The sequence below is a fragment of the Dysidea avara genome, chromosome 1, assembly GCF_963678975.1.
Source record: "Dysidea avara chromosome 1, odDysAvar1.4, whole genome shotgun sequence".
Classification (NCBI taxonomy): Eukaryota; Metazoa; Porifera; class Demospongiae; order Dictyoceratida; family Dysideidae; genus Dysidea; species Dysidea avara.
Window position 1 is genome coordinate 47,715,736 of NC_089272.1, and position 14,716 is coordinate 47,730,451.

The 14,716-nt window shown below is 38.5% G+C and overlaps 1 protein-coding gene across 5 annotated transcripts in view; it reads left to right on the top strand.

The window, feature by feature from the left end:
• Nucleotides 1-3,340: 3,340 nt before the first annotated feature.
• The window catches only part of LOC136266103 (uncharacterized), a 42,115-nt gene continuing 30,739 nt past the window's right edge, over nt 3,341-14,716 (top strand). For 4 of the 5 annotated variants that reach the window (XM_066061095.1, XM_066061082.1, XM_066061067.1 and 1 more), the window contains exon 1: nt 3,341-3,360. In XM_066061095.1, coding sequence (XP_065917167.1) covers nt 3,356-3,360 — 5 coding nt within the window. In that variant the 5' untranslated portion in view covers nt 3,341-3,355. Of the gene's footprint in view, nt 3,361-7,143; nt 7,344-14,716 lie in introns of those variants that run through there. The other variant, XM_066061073.1, reaches the window with a different exon arrangement.

The following is a 14,716-nucleotide window of genomic DNA, read 5'->3' on the forward strand; positions in this document are numbered from 1 at the left end:
TAAGCAGGAGAAGCCAGAATATCTGCAAATTATTGCTGAGCTTGACCGCTTGGGTTTTGTTAGTCATTACCACACAGTTGAAATTGGTTGCCTTGGCCATTACCTTACAGAGACAGTAACATCTATGAAAAGAGTTTCAAATCTGAGTTTTTCCAAGACGAAAGCATTGCTTGATAGAGCAGCTGCTGTGGCTATAACTTCCTCTCAGAGAATCTTTTATGCACGTAGTAATCCAACCTGGACACTTTAAGTTAAGTTTTGTAGTTAATTATTTTTGTATGTATCCTTGCCATGCCTACGTGGATCTTATCTTTGTAGTCGCATGTGTCCGAGGCTCTGTATGTAATTTTGTCATTTCATCATTATTCTGATGGTTTAAAAAAAAAAAAAATTTGTAGCTACAAAAAAGTAAGCATGTGGAGTCAGATGAGATAATTTAAAATATCTCCTAATTAATCCAAGAACTTGCATAGCTTTGGCTGCTGCCCTCTGGAATTGAAGGGATGGCTTGAGATCACCAGTACACCAGATTCCCAGATCCTTTTCTTCTGCTTCATGAACAACATCCATTGCAATTGGTTGGGATAAGGATGGGAGTTTCCAATTTGCAAAAGTTCACATTTTGTAGCACTAAACTTTAAAAGCCAGAAGGGTCTATGTACAACACAAGCGGTCACCCATCCAAGTACTAATCCTGCCCGACGTTGTGACGTCAGTGATCGGACGAGAACTAGTGCTTTCAGCGCGGTATGGTCTTCCCTAGCCCACCCCTAAAATACTGCATTTCACATCAAGATAATGCCAGTCAATGTTAGCTAGTTATTATTAATATTTTCTTGGCTGATTATTAGTCTCGTCCTCGCAGACCCATTCTCCGGGGTGGCGCTTATAGATAGATTATAAGCGCCCCCTGTAGATCGATATACTCTAATAAAGCAGTCACTAACTCTAACACAGCAGTCAGGCTGATATCTCTAATAAAACATCCAGAAAGCCGCATAATTTTGAGGTTAGATTTTTGAGCACTGCAGCACAATACTTGCATGTGACATTTTCAAAGCATAGACTATAATTGGCTCAAGCCTATATATTTTGGCACCGCTGCCTGAAGATTCAGCTACTACAAAATTTAATGGAGTATTAGTGGACTCTCCTTTTCCACTGTTCGCCCTTGTGCTTGTTCGCGTGCTCACGTGATTGGATTCCATACAAGCGTGGGTGGAATCAACTGGCGATCTTCTGGTGCAAACTTTCGTGCAAACCGGCGTGCAAACCATGTTTTAGCCGCCGCGCTTCACAGACTAGCTGCTACACGAAAAGCAACCAGGCCAACTGAAGATCCCGGCTTGCACAAAGCAAAGGTAGGGACCCCAAAGGTATGGTAATTATTCAAAAGGTTGAAATACCATGTATACACTATAGCCGCCGCTATTTAAGGTTAAAAGTGTTCCCCGATTAAATAACATTAACCTTGTTTTTTCTTTGTTTTTTCTCCCGGGCTGGATGTACTGCCCTTGCCTACCACCCCCAGCACCAAGGAGCAAGTGTGCTGGACAACTGAAAGGGGGACAACTAAAAGTCCCTATAGGGCCAGCAATATGGCCCATTTCCGAGGAAGCATTGTTGGAACGATGAAGGATGGATCTTGTTCCCCGGATGCACGTTGTAGCAGAACGAAGCAATGAAAAAGACAGTGTGCAGCGAATCCACGCCAGAGTGCCACTATAAGATGTTGAGCTGTGGCGAGAAAGCATGTCGGCCAGACGACGATAGAATGTTAGTGCTTCTCCTCCCATTCCACCGGTTGTGACCAAACAAAAACAAGATCCAACCTTGTTTTTGTTTGTTGTTTTTAATATCTGCTTTACAAGTTGGCACTGGAGGGCGAACACCATAGAGGACATGCACGCGTGAAGCAACGGTTGCTAGGCGGACATGTTTCGGGACAACTAACGAGATTTATTCACTAAGCGCTGGGTATAGTGGCATTGGGAAGCAGGGCTGGTTTCGAAATAGAGGATCTTATCATTGGCTTTGTGAAATAGGTGGCTAATTAAATTTCGATACATTACTCACCAATTCTAACTTCTTCGCCTTTTTTAACGAGCTGGGTGGTATTTACAACACAACTCAATACTGATTCGCTTCATTACAGCCTGTACCAAATCCTGAGAAAGCGCTTTTCAGCCTCAACACTGTCCCGAAACATGGCCGACAGCTACGGTTGCTTAGCAATTACGATGATTTACGTCATGCTGCAAGTCCTCTATTAACATGGTGCCGGACTCTTCTTGTAGCAGAGTTTAGGGGGTAATATCATGCTGAATACTGAATTGTATGGACGGCTATATTCCTTTGGTTAGCAGAGCTTGACATATCCACTGGCGATATAAAGTTCAGTTTGTGTTCAGTTGTGGTTACTGCACTGATCGTATCCAGTATGTAATTCAGTGATGCGCCTCAAAAATGCCACGGTCGGATAGAGCTTTACTAGTGGCTAGCATGTGCTGCATGCAGCCTTTGAAATACCTAACTGTTTCATATCAAGAAGTTGAGGACATTTGCTATACTTTTGTTCATGGCAAAAATGCCAGCTGGACAGGCATGTCCAATACATTTCGATTGAAAAACCATTAAAAATTAAATTAATTATCGTGTACCACCTACCTCAAGTCTGTTTGGTAACTTTCCAAATTTGGAGCAACTCTGCGAGTACAATGATGCCAAAAGAAGTCCAATTCACAAAAATTTTGGCTCGTCAAAATCGCCTCAACCGACCATGTGTAGCAAATTTCCCCATACATTTTGTATTGGGCATTCCGGGGGCATGCAATAAAAGGCATAATAACCCATGACACGTGATAGATACCTCAGATTCCGAACCAGATTTGGAAAGAGCAGTGAATAGCGATTAAGATGAGGTATAGCAGAAGGAAATCAGAGGAAATCTAAGCTAAGGTTGAAAATCACTTACTTTTTCTATGGTGAATTGAATGGTGGATATTTGGAACTGAAGGAACGCTCTGAGCTATTTGGATGTCTTGACAAGTATAGCTATGCTTAGCTACAGTATTTTAGTATTGATTCAACAAATGCAGATCTTCTGTGTGTGACACTGACAAGGCATTTGCTTGTACTGTACAGAGTTCATTATAATCAATTCATGATTTCATTAATGAGACCACATTATTGAGGTCAATTGCTTTGATCCCAAAGTTGGTCCTATTAATAAAGTTTCACTGCAAGGGAAAAACCTTTTAACTTTGGATACACATGCACTTATACTGTTCTAAGTATCATCATGGGAGAAGCAAAGGAAAACTGTGGTAACTTCACGTTTGATGCATGATATAACATGGGGTAAAACCATATCTACTGTCTAAGTTTTACATATAATAAAATTATGTAACAGTCCAGCAGGTAGAATTTTGGGTATCCTGCCATATCATAACTCAGTATGGTCTTTATGCCAGTTTGAACTTTCCTGCATACTACTACTGTATAAGTGTTTCGTGAATGAATGTGATCGTGTATATGTACGTAGATAAAGGTTTTTTTTTGTGTTCCTGAGTCCATCTGTAAGTGTAAATTAGGATGGTTGTCACTTATCAAGATATAGGTTTTACAATTATTGCATAGCCCTAGTGCAAAGCTATAGACTGTAGTCTGTATTGTCATGTTAGAAACTGGCTACGTACAGTAGAATAGGTGTAAGAGAAGATGTCCATGATACATATACTCATACCAAACCAGATTTGTTGTGGTGGGATGTTTTAGATGAATGACTCTACGGTGATATTATTCACAGTCTCCCTATACTGAGAAAGGAAGTAACATTAATGATTATTTTATTCATGATGTATATTAAATCATTTAAGCTGAAAGCAGCCACATTGCCACATTGTTGATGTTCACAGAACTATACACTGAATAATCCCTTTATCCTGTTGTTTACAAAACATTTATTAGTTGGTGCTTTTCTATGGGTTTTGATTGCTCATGCACATGCCCAAAGGATTAATCTTTTTACCTCACATATGATTTCGACAAGAAATATAAACAATTTAAAGCAGAGTTGTATTTCACAGAAAAGCTAAGCTGGTTTTTGTTCAACAAAAACTTGTTTACTTTCCTCACACCAAACTCTACTGCTTGTTCACCTGTACTGCATCATCTATTGGACAGTGCTTGCTCAATGATTTCAGTTTAAATATTTTGCAATTTATCACAATGACCTACAGCTGCCTGTAATATAGTATGCATGATCTTTCCTTCATTGAAATATAGAAGATGTGTGATTTAAGCTATCAATAGCCTTAAACTTTCATTTCATTCTGTAAAGTTAAATACCATTCCTTGATGGTATTGTGTACATACCATAAGCAAAAGGTGTACTGTAGAGTCGTAGAGTCGGGTTGTTAAGCACATGTACTTATAATTTTCAGAGAAAACTTGTAAAAATCATACTATCTGTTAGGTGTATGCACCTAAGAAATAATTATGGTGTGTTATTAATACATTGTAATGGAGTAGTTAGTAATTCATGCTGGTCACCATGCCAGTGTATAAAGATATTTGGCTCCAATTCTGGGTGATTACAACTACTTAATTAATTGATGTTTATGGCAAAGCCAAAATGTATTATTATACAGTACTGTATAGTAGGGACCACAAAAGATTGGGCGTGGCCCATTAAAATACACCACCCAAAAACCAGCCTCAACTTTTCCTGACGATGAGGCAGTATTGGTTAGGTAAAACTAAGCCCAAATAAACTTTCAGATCAACCCGGAATGCTTTCAACAAGTTGCTATGGAATTTTAAAAATATTGTTAAACAAGATTTTTTTACTGACTGATGCCTTCAATAAGCTTAACTTGATAACAGCTGAGGCTATGGGCTTGATTTTTTTTCACTATTCAACGTCACTTCGGCCTAAGAGGTACCTTTTGGTGTACCGCAGTATGTGCAATGCATTCTTCATGGACTTACCAGTGTCCTCCTTTGTGTCCCATTCATTTTTGCTGACAGCGAAAGGCGTTGAGGTGGTGGTAGCATGTGATGGCTTCCCTTTGTAACAGAAATTGTCTGTATTTTTCATAGTGGCTACTTTGATTGCAGAGGCACTTTTCGAACAGTTCTTAATTTGTAATGCTGTGTAACGGGTTGAACATAGCTGACAACGAAGGGTTTCACTTTTAAGACGATGGCCATTTCTCTTGATGCAGTATGTGTAGTTTCACCAGTCATAATAATTTTACAAAAAAAAAGTTAACAAACAAGTACACAAAAAATTGGAATTTTCAACTAGAGTAGGGACCATAGCACATCGATAAAAAGTATTGAAACAAACTGGAATAGTGCACGATATTAAATAACAGTAAAACAATAAAAGGTATTATATCCCTACCGTGCTCATCTGTACTTTTTATCGATGTGCATCCCTACTCTAGTTGAAATTCCAATTTTTTGTGTACTTGTAGTAATGTAATTCCAGCTGAGTTAGTTAGTTAGTTATAATGCATGGCACCTGGTTTTTGGATAGAATTTTTATTTTGCTCATCTGTTCTCAACTTCTCAGTGTCTCTTATATTTCTTATACAAATGATTTAATATTGATGAATATTAATAATAAATGTATTCTATCCCACAAATAAGGTCATTTCTTTGCACATTGCATTTGCAGAAATTGTGTCCGACAAAAAAAATTGTACTTCTCAGTGTTGTTTTTCAGTAGAGGAAATTGTTATTGTAACTGTACTGGTTTTGTGTAACCGATGTGGACTTGTTTTCATACAATTGAATCTTTTGTTTCTTGACCCTTTTGGGTAACAAACGCTAAGTGGACTACTGGTCTCCACTACCGCTATGCGCAGGATTTAGGTTACTGCTTACCAGAGAGAGAAATCTATTGCCCTGGAAGAAGTACCGTAACTGGTTTACTGTGCATGCATGCAATGAAGTAAGCTGCACTGATCTGAGCCACAGTCTTTAGTGTTGGAATACCACTGAATTGTTGGCCTGTCTTTGTTAGATTATAACACACTAACCACCTCGTTAGTGTTATTGGTGGATTAGTACTAAAGTTATTAGTCGTTCCCAACACTACTATTGTGGTAGATGAACAGATAACTGGTAACATGCACACAACTGGTACCTGTGCAGCTTTTCAAAGAAAAAAAATTCTGTGTAATGGCTTGTGTCATCGTGCGTCTTTTTATGTACAGGCAGTTTTGTATGGACTTAATGACACATACTTGTTGCCCATGTGTAGAAGAGATTTGTTGAGATTGCAAAGATATGTTGAACTTGTAAAATTCATAAGTGCTTGCCTTTTGAATACTGTGTAACCTTGTACCATCATCTGTTACCTTAACAATGGCTGTTAAGTTGTTCATGGTTGTGTAGTCATTTTCTACTGTGCATGGCAAATACTTGACCGATTTTCAAGAGTTTTATAATCTTGCATTTATTCAGTCATATTTGGTAACGATTCATGTTGGAATGTTAGCACTAATCATGATGATCCATTCTACAACCTTTCCTTGAGCATCTTGAAGATTTCTTATTTAAAAAGCTATCAGGTTTGTGTGCATAATTAATCATTGGATTCATGGGCCATAATTTGTAGTTGTAATATGGCACATTTGCAGAAATTAATGTCTGACAAAACATTTGTACTTCTTAGTGTTGTTTTTTAGTAGAAGAAACTTTTATTATTACTAAACAAGCTACATAGTTAACCTGTTTCTATGTAGACTGTGTTTTGTACATTTAACACAATACAGTGTACCGGCAACTTGTATGTTTTCTTAGCACTAAAAATAAAGGTTGTAACTGTAGCTTTCCCCTAAAAATTTGTCAATGCAGTAAAGCACTATAACATCTTGTAGGGCATAAAGGACATGATTGAATGGAGATTAATGTTTTGACTGTATATAGCTCAGACAATAGATCTTAGAATAATATTCTCATGTAGCACTTTTTTTCTAGAGGGATTTGCAAGATGTATGATGTTTTCCCTACAGCACTTTTGCAAATTTTTTTTCCAGTCTGTCTAATTTGGTGCCCTCTAGGGAAGCTGTTTCCAATGTATTGTAGTGGTTTTAAGAGAAGACTTTCAAGTTTTATGGGAAATGCCGTTACGTGTGCTAAAGCAGGATTGAGCTTTATGCTTCAGCGCTTATAAGCCCCCAGTTGAATAAAATTCTGATGATATATAATCCTAGTCCTATAATTTCAAAATTATCAAAGCAGTGGTGTTAAGAGTTTACTCTGGATGCCACAGATGTGAATATTGTTAAAACAGTACGTGGTTGATTTGAGGTGTATAGATTTGACAGGTTAGTTTTTTGTTGTTGTGTGAGTACTAGTGAGGCTATAAAGTTTACTAACTAATGATTACATCCATTGAATGATGTGTACAGTATTTAGTTCAGGAGATGAGATTCAATAGTCTTTAGTGTTTAAAATGTTATAAGAACAAGTTGGGCTAATTGAGAATGCCACAAGACGACTGAATAATTGCCCTTACCACACATCCTAAGGCTACTTGTTACAGTAGATAGATGAACAAGATAATGCACAGCCACTTCTTGTTTCTTGGCCAGTCATTGGAAACCTAAACTAATAATGATGCACTAGTACTACATGCATAGATTACTGTTTTCTATTTAAGGAGTTTGTCTACAGCCTGCTCTGTATGGATTGTCTGCAAAGGACCTGCTATTTGTACAAGTCTTAAAGGAAATATAAATACTCATTGCATCATCATGCATCCTAGCTTTTATATACAAGTAGCTAGCTTTGTGGGGAATTTCACATGTTGTGTAGAAGGGAATTTGTTGATATTGCAAAGACTTCTAGACTGAACAAGAAACCCGTAACGGTTATGGATTGATTTCATTGATTTGTAGTGAACACAGTACTAGACAAGCAGACTGAGGAGTAACATACTAAACAAGTAGCCTAGATTTCTATGCTTCTAGATCACAATCAAGGATACTGCGCTTCCTAGATCAGTAGATCCATTCATAGTAAATATAATAAATTTTGAGGGTTATACTAACGTGTTATACAATGTCGTCAGACAGTGAAAGCAAACTAAGTATCTCACCTTGCTTGCAACTGTAGTTTTGCAGATTGATGACCATGCATGCACCTGTTCACTTCATCACATGCACGTACTTGTGGTATGTCTGATTGTATCATTCACAAGGTACAGTGTAGATAGCTTCCAGCTTCATAGCCTCACTGTTGGTGGCACTGCTAGCTTTTTGTTTTATTTTATACTGAGGCTTGAAGTAGCTAGCATTAAGGCTAATGTAGCTACTGCTGTACAATCACTAACTTTGTACCAAGAGGAGGCTCTATTTTCATTTGTTCTGAGCACTAAAATTTTTCTTTGAATAAACCATGTGTGGCTATACTGTATCCTCTTAAATTCAATAGATTCCTGTATATACACTTTGTTGTTATGTGTCAATACCAAAATTGTTTGACATCGTCCAACATAAATGTACTTTATATTGTAATATTGTACAAGAAGGTTATTATGTTTTGTGCCTGTGTATGCCATGCACTAAATCACACTATAAACTAATAGTTGAGTTTTGATGACTGGTAGAACCTTGCTTAAGCATCGATCCTTGAAATCAGAGGAAATCCTGTTGTTTGTCATGCATGTGTAACATGCTCTGATGATTTGAGTTAAGGTTCTATGAAACACATTATAAGCTTACTGTCTGCTGTGCCAGCAAAGGCAGCAACTGGTTTGACTGGTTTTTGTGTACCAGTTTAACCAGTCATATTGTAGCAGTTATAAAAGTGATATAAACACTGTCATGTGTCAGTACAATAATCTGTTTATGTGCTGAGGTGGTTAGTATAAATATACTAAGGGACTTTTTGTTGCCCATAGGTGCAGTATACTGTCAGGAGTAATTGTGACCGGGCCTGCGAAAACAGGGCATGTGGGCACAAACTACACCCCATCATACTACAGGTCATATCTCAGTACTGGAAAAGTATATTTCCATTCTGTAACTTGCATCATGATGCCAATTAAGTGCATACTAACAGCTGAAAATTGAAATGCCATAGCATAATGATACAAAATGTTATGAGTGATGAAAGTGTGAAAAAGTAGGCAAAAATCATGTGCCCACATGCCCTATTATCGCAGGCCCGGTCACAATTGTAATTGTAAAGAAATAGTAGTATGTTGAATGTTGCTATACACTATATGTGTGTATGCTGTTTTTTATATATGTACTGTATATACTGCGTTTTCTTGTCTGCAAATAGTCCAAAAAGTTGTGTTACCATTTCTGCTTGCCATTCTTGAGTATGTCTTCCTGCCTATATACAGGAGAATTACTACTATATACCAGATCTGTGAAAACCCCACATGCTTGTGCATTCTATTTTATTACCTTTATCTAGATAGCCAAAGCAATGATCAAGCAAAGTTTCAGCCCTAGAAGCCGAGAACTTTCGAATCTACAGCACTACAAAGTGTTGACAACAGAAAGGTCAATTTGTACAGCAACAATGTGGAATATAAACTACAGATGCTTATTTTAACGGTCATAGCTTATGAATACAGTCTTCTATGGAGATGCAACTTTCACCATTACGCCATCATGTTCTTCAGGAACAAGAAAATCCATTGCTGGGTAAGTAATATCTTGCAGGTCCTTCCTGCGACCAGGGTGAACTTGAGAAAACAAGTTGATGTTGTGCTACTTCTAAAAACCAGGTGTCATGCAGCTAGCTAACTCACCCATAGATAGTATATGTTACTATAAATTAATCAAGTATGTATTACTATTTATTAATAGGATAGTTTTGGGTTGTGCAATAATATTATTAGCTAATTCTCGTATTTCGTAGTTCATGAAATTGCTATGCACTGCTAAGGAAGCGCTTGTTAAACAAACTGCTATTACCAACATATTATGCACAGAAGTATCTTCTTAACTGTTTTATAGTTTGACTATTGTGGTTTTTCCCACAAATTCTCTCGACAAAGCCTCAAACTGCTCTTCATTTTCGTTCGCATACGTAAGGAATACGCCCCCTTTCAACTTGAAGCGATAGGCTATTCTTGGTAGTGTATGAGGTTTTTCAGTTGTTAAACCGCTGAAAACCTCAAAGGGAAGGTAATTTACAAAGTCTGGGGAAAGTCGCCACACCTGTATTTCAGTTCGCTGAAAAGAAGCCACCTCAGAACAAAGTTCACATGTGCAACAGAAGTTTAAAACAGACTTCATTTCACTTTTACTTCTTGCGTAAAAGCTGCTTTTACCAACGATTTTGCTCACGTGGGTGCGTACGAACAAACATAGGTAGATAGATAGATAGATTAGAGATAGATAGATTAGATAGATAGATTAGATAGATAGATAGGTAGGTACACACTAGGGCTGGGAGATAGTATGTGCATATCGGAATATCGGGATAGTATCACTATCGGTATCGCCTATATCGCTTGAAAATTTACTATCGGACAGTAATTAACAAGTATAATATGGAGAAATATCTGCAAAATACTTTACAATAATAACTTTATGGAACAAGAATCAGCTGTTTAATATCTTATGCAAAATACGTGCATGGTACATCCCTCCTTACAACTCTCTTTGAAGGCAACTAATAGGAAATAGGTGAAATATCACTATCGTTTTACTATCGTCTATCGTGAGCAGTATCTTGATATCGTTCGGACAGTGAAAATTTCACTATCCCTCAGCCCTAGTACACACACACACACACACACACGCACACACACTTACGAAAACAATTTCAGAAAACCGACCAGGCATGCACCCACATATGGTTTAAAAATGAGAGTTAACTGATTGTCCAATGTAAAGTGAGGCAGACTAACACTCATACAGTGTATATTTTCCATCTCTTTGGGAGCACTGACACAAAGCAAAGATTTTCAGTCTCCTCTTACTTGGGGAACATGATGCTACCACAATTTCTCCCATTGGCATCTTCCTTCATGTGAAACGAGTGCTCAAAAAATTTATGGAATATTTGCATAATTTGTAAATACTTCACCCATTGCATTTATTGCATTCTACATACAGTAATAGTTATAGGTACAATGTGGGGTCTATGAAATTTATATGAAGTTTAACTTGTTAAACAAAGTTAACGGAGGGAGATAATTTGTGTGTGTTTTGGCAGTGTAGCAACACATTGCAGCTAGCCAGCATTAGGTAGGTATGTAGCACAACTCCGTCACAATGCTAGATGTAGTATTGAACAGTAGGCATTAATTGGAAAACACTGTGAACGCATGCGCAGGAAAAATACCGCGTGTATGGGTCACTTCAAACGTGTAAGCAGGTGGAACAAAAACAGACCTCTCAACTCTCATGGTTTCACCGTGAGACTCAAGTTATTGGGCCTCTTCTCAAGGTCTCACGGTTAGGTACTAATTTCTCAAGATCACGCTGCAGATCTCAAGAATTCTCAAGGTTTTTGCCTGTAAATAAAACTCAAACCCACAATCGAAAACTTTTCGTAAACTCGATATAAGAAATGGTACTCACGTGATAAATATTTAAAATTTATGGTGCTCAAATCTATAAAGACTGGAGCTAGCCTGTAACCCAAGGCTGTATTACAGCATGGTAAGGTGACTTCTCGTTTTTGTTTAGTAGTAAATAGAGTTTTTCTAGCATTAATCAATAAGATAGACGGTGGGAAATATATCACGTGCCAGAGCAGAGGCCAGATTCGGATCTAGTGATAGGATTAGTGATATCTACGATCATCACTAAGATGGGCATAAAGCTGAATAAGCAGACTTATGATTCACATGATACTACACCATGCTTGGAATTCCAGGTTGCTTAGATTCTATGTGTAGATTAACACCATAGAGCACAGAAATAAGCTGCAAATAACAGTAGTATGCATGCAGTGTAGCTAGTTCATGCTTGTTGACATACTTTATTAATAAAATGCGTGTGTGTGTGTGTGTGAACCCCACGGCTACATGAGGCCATGCACTTGGGGTGTCTCAAGGCTAACTCCAGTTCCAAGTTGAGACGTCTGCAAAAAGTCAGTTTCAATGATGATGTTGAAAGAGAAGAAAAGCGGGGCTAATGATTGGGGCAATTCGCGGGCTTACTGAAAAGTCCTGTTCGGAAGTTGTGGGCAGGAGTGGCAAGACACGTGGCCGGTGGCAGCTGAAGTAATTCATTATTTGGACGGTGGGTTAACAAAGTGCCTGCCCGGTGAGTTCTTTCCATGCATTGCTGTGCGTGACTTGTATGTATGACAGCAAACCAATGTGTTGTTTGTCTCCACAGTAAAAGCCACGAAACCTCAGCACGAAAGGCCGGCGCATTTGGGGATACTCAATGTAGAGGGTAGATTTATTTGTCTTGACTTGTGTACTAGATGTTAAATAAGGTAATCTTTGACATAATTACTATAAACGATTATGTCTACGCGTGCGCCGCCGAACCGGCTTGAGTAGGGGCGTGGCCGGGTGCAAAAAATCATGCTGTCATTAAATTAGTACAGGGTACTAAGCTGGATGTGCCTGTTGCAACACAAATCATGATGGGGCTGGGTGAGCAAAGTTAATATTGTGTGACAAGCACTGATTTTAATAGAGCAGTCACACTGATATTGGAAGTAATCGTTTTCCCGCCCAGGTTGGCTACTGGAATTAGGGGACGTAGGTATCCATAGCAATCTAAAACTGTTGCTAATCCAAATATCAATCAACATAGTGTCCACTGTATTGTGGTGTCATACTGAATACCATCATAAATAAATAAACTGCTGGAATTTAATGTGTGCAATGCAAATGATCTAGCTACATATTTTGACAGCATAGGTCTAGCAGACCAGCAGATGTGTTAATGAATATACCCAGGAATCATTTGTGCTGTAGGAAATTACCACTTTACCTTAGGTGCCCAAAGGGCCCATTGGTGATGTAACACTCCTTGGTCTCGGGGGGCCCTGGGGCTTTGTATTGTGATGGACACGTGCACCTTTGTAGCACCCTGTGTGGAAGAGCCTATAGGCGGGATCACTGATAATGAACTCCTGGGGCGACTGTCTGACAGACTGGGGTGAGTTGTCAACGGTGTTGTCATATGAGAAGTAGGTATTGTCTGAGTCAATGGACGGTAAACTCCCCAGTCTACAGGATATGCAAGAACAAGTATGAATGCAGGGATGGATTTGAGGAGAAACATACAGTAACATGGACTGGCCTTTGAATATTGATACTCAGGAATCTCAAGAAATTGTTTACTAAGCCTGCAGGTGAACAAACAACAAGCCTCAACTGAATATCAGCTATGCAACAGGCCTGCCAAGTGGTGATGAACATACTTGCTTATAACTAGACAGATGCTAAAGCATGTGGGGGCGAGCCTGAGCTATGTTTTATTTGATGTTTGATTGCATATAGTTTAAGTTGAGTAAATTTAGCAATATGTTAGTGATCTCATAATTACATTGGTGAAAATAGCTAATGGGTATACAAAAATTAGTGATTTTGTTAATACATCAAATATCAAATATGCTTAAAATAGTAGTTATCAACCGAAGGTAAACCATGCATTTTGCGTGCATGCTTAATATGTAGCTATATGAAATTAAGAACGTGCTAATCAAAAAGTTGCTGGTTCGATGCTCAGGCTGGGTTCTGTACTGTTGTTTTCTTGAACAAGAAACTTACTTCCATTGCTCACAGCCACCCAGCTGTTAAACTGGGAACATATTGAAATGGAGTGGTCAATCGATTGTAATAGTGGAGAGGAAGTGGCTTGGTCCAATGATGGTGGAGAGGGAGTTAAGCTATAGTACTCTTTGTTCTCTAAGCAAATTCAGTGCAGAACATTTGTGACCGGATTTTGGAAAATCAGTCTTAATGTCACTATTTACAAGTGGAATATTTATGATTAAAACAAAGCTTTACAAGTACCTAGTCAGCTTTACAGTGATTAGATCAGTAGTCAGTACACTGAATTACAAGAAATTCAGTGAAATATTTTATTAGGTGTATAAGTGCTTTAGTGGTGACACATATCAGTGTGGATTTCTATGTATTTCAATTGTGACATTAGAACTGATTTTCCTAAATCAGGTCACATTTTTATTATAACCATTTAATATAAATAATCAAGACTTCATCATACAGTACGATAGTACTGTATGGTAGGGACGACAAAGATGTGGGCGTGGTCTATGAAGATAAATCAAGCCAAAATCATCTTTGCAAACCCTTCACGGCCACTTGACAATATTGGTCAGGTATAACCAAGCCCAAACATGCCTTCAGAACGACATTTTCGATTAGGTGCTACGAAATTTAAAAAAATTTATTTTCGCGAATTTTCTACTGCCTGCCTGCCTGCCTGCCTGCCTGCCTGCCTGCCTGCCTGCCTGCCTGCCTGCCTGCCTGCCTGCCTGCCTGCCTGCCTGCCTGCCTGCCTGCCTGCCTGCCTGCCTGCCTGCCTGCCTGATGCGTTCAGTCAAGCGTAGTGGAAAATTGGCTACAGCTACAGCCTTACTTCTTTGGCGGAAATGCTTCGAATTTCATGGAGATGAACTTTTAGTATTTTAAATATCCTACAATGTATGCGCTATTGCTTACTGATTTTCCTTTGATCCTTCTTTATCGTGGCCATTGCTCATCAGTAGGGCTTCCATATCAATAGGGCTTCCATAT